A 7,871-nucleotide genomic window follows, 5' to 3' on the forward strand; every position below is an offset into this window, starting at 1 on the left:
AAGCTCTTTACATGCTGATATAACTTTACATGCTGATACAACATGCTGATATATCAGTTATATCATCCTTTCACCTAGTTGAAAGGATGGCTGTAAAAAGTATTATTTTAGGTAGATGGATATCCACCTACTTTTTGTAATGGAGGGGGATGAATATTGGGTAGGAAGTTGGCAGTCTCTACCACAACCTACCTCTTTGTCCCCTCTGTATACTCTTCCAAACAGAAGTAATCTTGTCCTTCCCAGGGGTGATAGCCCCAGTGTCTTATTTTGGAGTTTTAGATTCAGTGAGGTTTATAAGTGTTTCTTTGTGAAAATATTCCATAACTTAAAAGAATCCTCAGCTTCCAGAGACCCAACCCATAATGGTGTGATAGGAACTGGGCATACACAATGAAGACTTACAATGAAGGACAGAAAAATAGAGAGGAGATAGCAGGCACTGTTCTGTTGTGAATAACCAAGGCCAGTGAGCAGGAATCATCAGAATTCATGGCCCTGACAGTGAAGCACTGTCAATTAGTGCTTTGCAGTGAAGCACTGTTAAACCACTTTGAAAGTGCTGGTTTTGTTGAGATGATGTACACCATCCTTTGTGGCTCCTGGCTTTGCACTCTTGCCTTTCTTACTTGTTTCTTCTTTTCTATGGCCACCCCTTAATTGGACATTTCTTGGGAACCAAAAAGCATTTCTAGGAGTCAAAAATGCAAATGAAATGGGTACATTGCTGTGCACTGGAAAAGCAAAACTTCAGGGGTGACTAGAGGGAAGGGGAGAAGGAGGATGACAGTAAAGCAGCAGAAAGAGTGAGGAACTTGTGATAACAAGACTAGTATTTAGTTTGAGTTCTTTCTTTGGGCATTGCATCAGGAAAGTATGTTACATAGTAAACATAGAAAATATGTTACACAGTAAAATAGTATGTTACATAGTAAAACAAAATAATTTGTGCATGATGTTTGCAGAAAGAAGAAAAAAAAAAGCTAAGTACTATTGTGGACTGACTTCAAAACAAAAGCACCAGACAACAGTTAGCCAGAGTGCTTTACTTGAAGCAGAAACTCAAAACCAGAGGTGTTCATAAAAATGTAAACTACATGGGAATTTGTAAATATTGTAAACTGCAGTACGAATCTACTGGGCACTCCCAATTCATGAAATGAGAGTGAGAGAGCATTTCAGCCTCCCATTTCAGCTACATCAAAGGTTCTTGTTTGACACCTGGATGACACTATTGTCTGTTGATTCATTAACTCAGTATTTATTGTCGATCACACAGTAGGCACTATTTTATACATAGGGCATGGGGATCCATCAGTGAACAATATGGACCAAAATCCCTGCCTTCAGATAGCTTACATTCTCATTATCTGAAGGAAACCGTACCAAGTACTACACAGTTGTCATACTGTTTCATGACAATAAATCTGACAGTTTGGATGAAATGGCTAAATTCCTCGAAAGTCACAGTTTACCAAAATTGACAGAGGAAGAAATAGAAAATCTGAATAATCCCTTAACTATTAAAGAAATTGAACTCATTACTAAAAGCCTTCCCAGAAAGAAAACCCAAGGCCAACTAGCTTCACTGGTAAAATTCTAAACATTAATGAAAGAAAAGAATCAGAGGAATCACTTCCCAGGTCTGTTTAGGAGGCCATCAGTAATTCGATGTAAAAGCTGACAATATTAGAGGAAAGGAAAGTAATAGACCCGTCTTTACACATACATAAATGCAGAGGTTCTAAACAAATCTAGTGAGCTATATTAACAATAGACAAAATACATCATGACCAAATGTCATTTATTCTGGGGCTGCAAGGGTAGTTTGGTGTGCAGAAATTTATCAGTGTAATGTATGATGATATAAATGAAAGAATAAAACTATTATCTTTGGGGCGCCTGGGTGGCTCAGTGGGTTGAGCCGCTGCCTTCGGCTCAGGTCATGATCTCAGAGTCCTGGGATCGAGTCCCGCATCGGGCTCTCTGCTCAGCGGAGAGCCTGCTTCCCTCTCTCTCTGCCTGCCTCTCCATCTACTTGTGATTTCTCTCTGTCAAATAAATAAATAAAATCTTAAAAAAAAAAAAAAGTTCTCCTCTGTCTTATAAAAAAAAAACAAAAACAAAAACTATTATCTTTATGTATGCATAAATACATGTCATACAATCCAATAGCCTTTCATGATATTAAAAAGAAAACTCTTAGTAAACTGTGAATACAAAGACATTTCTGTAATCTGATTAAAAATAGCTTTAAAAAAACTTAAGCAAAATTTTAATGGTAAAATAACTAGGGTTTTCCCTCATACTATATACTCTCTTATCTAAACATTATAAATTTCCCATTACTTTATCTTCTCTTCCCTTGTACTCTTTGGCAATCTCCACTTTATCCCAAGGTAGAAGCTGATGTCCAAAATTAAAATGACACCTTATGTCACTTTTTCCCCCAAATAAGGGACACCAAAGTATTTTTCCTGATGAATACCCTAGTATGACCCACGGTAAGATGAAACTGAAATGGGAGCACGCAGAGCTCAAAAACTTCCTCCAGCCTCCTCACATTGCCTGTAACTCTGCTTCTGTGGGTGGTAAAGCAGATTTAGTTCTGGTCTGGGTTACATGGTCTGGGTTACATCCTCACTAAGGGCTCTCTCCAGACTGGCAGGCAGGGAGCAGATCAATCTCTCTTGGAGGTCTTGGCCCACAAAGACATAGAGCATTGGGTTGAGGTAGCCGGTGAAGACGACCAGGGAGCTTGTTGGATTAACAAAGACATGAAGAATTTTGTACTTACCCTCCAAGAGTATCTCTTTGAACCAGACTGTGCAACCAGTTGAAAGGGGAACCAACAGAAAAAGAAGGAAGCCACAACAGCAGTAAGGGACGGCTAGATTAAATCACACTTCTTTTGTGTATCTTGGCAGCAATGAGCCCATAGCACATAGCAATGATGGGCATTGGCATGCTGAAGCCAATGATAAACCAGATGAATCCTCTGGCCGTGAATATAGATACAGTCAACTTTGTCCTCTCTTCAGTACTGTTGCCCCAGGGTGCAAAGTTGAAACTACAGTAAATATTCACTGTTATATCACTTACTGTAGTCAAGAAGATGAAAGCTGGCAAGATGAGGATTAGGGCAAGAATCCATGGTCCGATAATCACTTTTGTAGCCAGACTTACAGTACGGTGGTTCTGGGCCCAGACTGGACGCAGGACACAAATATAGTGGTTCAGGGCAATGCAAGCAATGAGGAAGACACTCCCAAATAGGTTTATGTCCACCACAATGTGAATCGCCTTGCGTAGGAACGAGCCAGAAGGCCACTGTTCTCTCATGGCCTTTGAGACAATGAGGAATGGTAGGGTGGCAGTGAAGGAGAAGTCAGCTAAGGCAAGGTTCAGGTAACAAATGGTGCTTACTATGCGTGCCATCTGGAATCCAGCCATCCAGATCAAAAGCCCATTGCCCAAGATGCCAAGGACAGAAGTGATCCCAAGCACCACAGTGACAGAATCCACAGAATCATGTAGCCAACAGACTCTTGGGGCATCTCTTCAGGTCCATCCATAGGGTTGGAGATGTTGCTTTCCATCTTGCCCACACCTGAAACATTTCAACAGTTGCCATGTCTCATCTGTGGAACCATCTTAACAACATCCCTATTCATGGTCATCAACCTCCACTAAGCTCCCACTCCAACCAGGACACCCGCTTTCCTGAAACTTGTGGCCAGTCATACGATAAATATAAAATTGGCCCTTCCTTGGCTTTTACTTTGGGAAAGGATAGTTCTCCATATTCCCATATTATTCAGATGCATTCCATCTATCAGGCTGATTGCTTAGACAAGAGGATGACAGGCTCCTCCTGTTCACTAGCAGAAAAATACACTGAGGATATGCAGTTAATAAAAAATTGATTGGTAGACAATTAGGGTCTTGGGAGGGAAACACTAGACTCAGAATCAGTAGGTTCAACTCTCACCCATGATTCACTGCATAGATGCTGGCAAGCTTGGCAAGCTCTTTCAGCCCCTGGTTCTCCAAGACTCCCAGCTCCCACTGAGAACCTTTCGCCTGCTGTTTGCTTAGTATTAAGGTTAAGGTTTCAGAGTTTGGTTTGAGTGTATAATTGAGGGCCTTGAACAGTTACTGGTAGCATGTAGTAACATTGTTATACCATGTGAATTCTGTGCTAGAAGAAGTCAGCAAAGGGGGCCCTATCTCTACTTTCAACCTTCTGTTTCTCGTTGCTTGATATGGAACTCTTCTGTGGGATGTGAAGAATTTTTACCCATTGCATGGCGTTAGTGTTCTAAGGGGTAAAGAGTATGAGAATAATCAAATTTGTTAGTAGTATCTGTTATCAAAGACCATGCACTGTGTTAACTACTATATATGGGGATCCAGTTTGATCTACATAAGAAATGCTATAATGCTTGCTATTTCTGGTTTTCATAATAAACTGATGTTCAGAGCAATTATAGAAACTACCCAAAGTTACTTCAGTAGTTAGTGGTAGAAGAAGGACTTTGACCCAGGTTAATCTAGATTTCTCTCTTATACAACCAGACATTGCTGGTTGCCCCTAAGGTCCATTCCCCTAGTCTCTTCTGCCCAAACAATTTTGTTTAGTTACTCATCTTTCAGAAAAGGTGTTCTTCTCTCAGTCTCTGGAGGCAAATTCTGATTAGTTTTACCAGAAATTGGAATCCCCTTTGCTTTGCAAAGGCTTGGTTTGATAGTGGGCACATGACTAAATCCTGGCCAATAACGTGGGGAGATATCTGGGGGAGATTCTGGGATAGATTTCCTTGCTCTTAAGAATAAGAATCCCATCCATCCACAGATGAATAGATAAAGAAGATGTGATATGAAGAAGATAAAGAAGAAGATGATAGGGCGCCTGGGTGGCTCAGTGGGTTAAGCCGCTGCCTTCGGCTCAGGTCATGATCTCAGGGTCCTGGGATCGAGTCCCGCATCGGGCTCTCTGCTCAGCAGGGAGCCTGCTTCCTCCTCTCTCTCTCTCTGCCTACTTGTAATCTCTCTCTGTCAAATAAATAAATAAATAAATCTTTAAAAAAAAAAAAAAAAAAAAGAAGATGATAAAGAAGATACACACACACACACACACGAATATTATGTAACAACAAAAAAAAAGGAAATTCTGCCATTTGCAATGACTGCAATGACGTAGATAGAACTAGAGTGTATTATGCTAAACTAAATAAGTCAATCAAAGAAAGACAATTATCATATGATCTCACTGATTATTGGAATTTGAGAAACAAGGCAGAGGATCATAGGGGAAGAAAGGGAAAATGAAACAAGAAGAAACCAGAGAGGGAGACAAACCATAAGAGATTTTTAATCTTGGGAAACAAACAGGGTTGCTGGAGTGGAAGTGGTAGGAGGGATGGAGTGGCTGGGTGATGGACATTGGAGAGGGTATGTGTTGTGGTGAACCCTGTGAATTGTGTAAGACTGATGAATCACAGACCTGTACCCCTTAAATAATATATGTTAATAATAAAAAAATACAGATAAAGAAAAGAAAGAATAAGAATCCCCCTTTAGGGGCACCTGGGTGGCTCAGTGGGTTAAAGCCTCGGCCTTCAGCTCAGGTCATGATCCCAGGGTCCTTGGATTGAGCCCCCGCTTCGGGCTCTCTGCTCAGCAGGGAGCCTGCTTTCCCCTCTCTCTCTGCCTGCCTCTCTGCCTGTGATCTCTCTGTGATCTCTTGTCTGTCGAAAAAATAAATAAAAATCTTTTAAAAAGGGCGGGGGGACACCTGAGTGGTTAAGCCTCTGCCTTCGGCTCAGGTCATGATCCCAGAGTCCTGGGATCAAGCCCCGAATCAGGTTCTCTCCTCAGCGGGGAGCCTGCTTCCTCCTCTCTCTCTGCCTGCCTCTCTGCCTACTTGTGATCTCCATCTGTCAAATAAATAAATAAAATATTTTTTAAAAAAATAGAATAAAAAAGTAAAAAGAATAAGAATCCCCCTAAAAGAAGAAAAAAAGAATACAAATCCCCCACCAAAAAAAAAAAAAAAGAATTCAAAACAATGTGACCTGTCTTCATCTGGACCAGGTCACATCTGTAACTACTGCATCCAAATTCAACCCAGAATGTGTGACTAATGCCACATTCACAAATTTTGTGATCTGTTAGCGGTATCAAATATCCAGGGTGGGTGGGTTGGATGCCTGGCTGGCCCAGCTGGCAGAACATGCGATTCTTGATCTCAGGTTTTTGAATTCAAGCCCCACATTGGGTGTAGAGATTACTTAAAAATAAAATCTTAAAAAAAAATAGAAATATCCAGGATGGCTATTAATAATTCATATTCATGAACCCCACCCTGGAATCTTTGCATAAAAGGACCTGTAAACAACACCCATGATTACTGTGGATTATGAGGGCTCCTGTTTGGTGAGCCCTTCAAATGTGCCAGTCCCTTTCCATCCTATATTCTCCAATTACAACAAACTTGCTGTGGGGTAGGAAGAGGAAACCTCAGTTCTGGGAGGGGAAGTGACTTGCCTAGTGAGTGTCACAACCATTAGGGGCACAACTGAATTTATTACCAGATTTCAAATGGCAATTCAGTACTTCTGTGGTGGCTTATTCTGCTCCTCTGGCATATTTGCTCTTCCACGTTTTGCTTTTGTTCCCCCCTCCAAGTTTTGAAATAACTATTTCAGTTCTTCTTTTCTCCTCTCTGCTTTTACCCTGCCTCTCCCCTCCTTGTCCCCACTCTCAGCTGATGCCGTTGTCTCATATTGTAATGGGGGAATGGTAATCATTAGAATTTTTTAGCCTGCTCTGCCACAAACCTTCCAATCTACCTGCACCTGTTGTAGTGAGTAAAGAGTTCTCATTCATCCCAGCCCCTACCCTCCTGTGTTTGCTTCAGATCCCTCTCTACCTCACCTTCCAGAGAACTTTCTTCCTGCATTATCCCTTTTCTTTTCTGCCAAAGACAAAAACCTAAGATTTTCTTTCTACTAGGTCATTCTATCTCTTAAACATTATTGTTATCTCCTCTCTCTAAAAAGAAACTGTCCTGGGGCACTTGGGTGGCTCAGTTGGTTAAGCGACTGCCTTCGGCTCGGGTCATGATCCTGGAGTTCCAGAACTGAGTCCCACATCAGGCTCCCTACTCAGCGGGGAGTCTGCTTCTCCCTCTAACCCTCTCTCATGTTCTCTCTCTCTTTCTCTCATGCCATCTCTCAAATAAATAAATAAAATCTTACGAAAAAAAAAGAAAAAAAGAAAGAAAGAAAAGAAACAAAACAAAACCATCCTGGGACACCTGGCTGGCTAAGGGGGTAGAGCATGTGACTCTTGGTCTTGGGGTTGTGAGTTTAAGCCCCACATTGAGCAGTGAGCTTACTTTAAAAAATAAATAAATAAAAATTAAAAAATAAAAAGAAACCATCCTTGGTCCATATTCCTTTCCAGCTTCAGCCCTGTTTCTCTCAAGAGAATTCTCTCTATGAAGAGGATTCACAGTCAAACTTAAGAAGGGAGCCTTTCCACTCCTCACCTCACATTTTCTCCTAAACATACTCCAGACTGACTTTGCTGCTCTGTGCTCCATCCACAGAATGTGGTCTCCTCAGGGATATCTGTGGCCTTCTTTTTACCAACTCCAGTGGTCCCTACTCAGTCCTCATCCTGATACCTCAGTGATGTAGGACCCACGTGTGACCCCTTCCTCCTCTCTAGACATTTTTCCTATGCTTTAAAATGTTAAAATGTGGGTGCCTGGGTGGCTCAGTGGGTTAAGCCGCTGCCTTCGGCTCAGGTCATGATCTCAGAGTCCTGGGATCGAGTCCTGCATCGGGCTCTCTGCTCAGCAG

At 41.6% G+C, this 7,871-nt stretch overlaps 1 protein-coding gene across 1 annotated transcript; it reads right to left on the minus strand.

Annotated features, from left to right (window-relative positions):
- Positions 1-2,596: 2,596 nt before the first annotated feature.
- FPR2 (formyl peptide receptor 2) lies at positions 2,597-3,599 on the minus strand. The gene is given in 4 exon segments (XM_059382676.1): positions 2,597-2,830; positions 2,833-2,883; positions 2,886-3,515; positions 3,518-3,599. Coding segments are annotated over 4 exon segments (975 nt in total). The 3' UTR covers positions 2,597-2,618.
- Between the last annotated feature and the right edge of the window lie 4,272 nt (positions 3,600-7,871).

Source organism: Mustela nigripes, chromosome 17, assembly GCF_022355385.1.
Source record: "Mustela nigripes isolate SB6536 chromosome 17, MUSNIG.SB6536, whole genome shotgun sequence".
Taxonomy (NCBI): Eukaryota; Metazoa; Chordata; class Mammalia; order Carnivora; family Mustelidae; genus Mustela; species Mustela nigripes.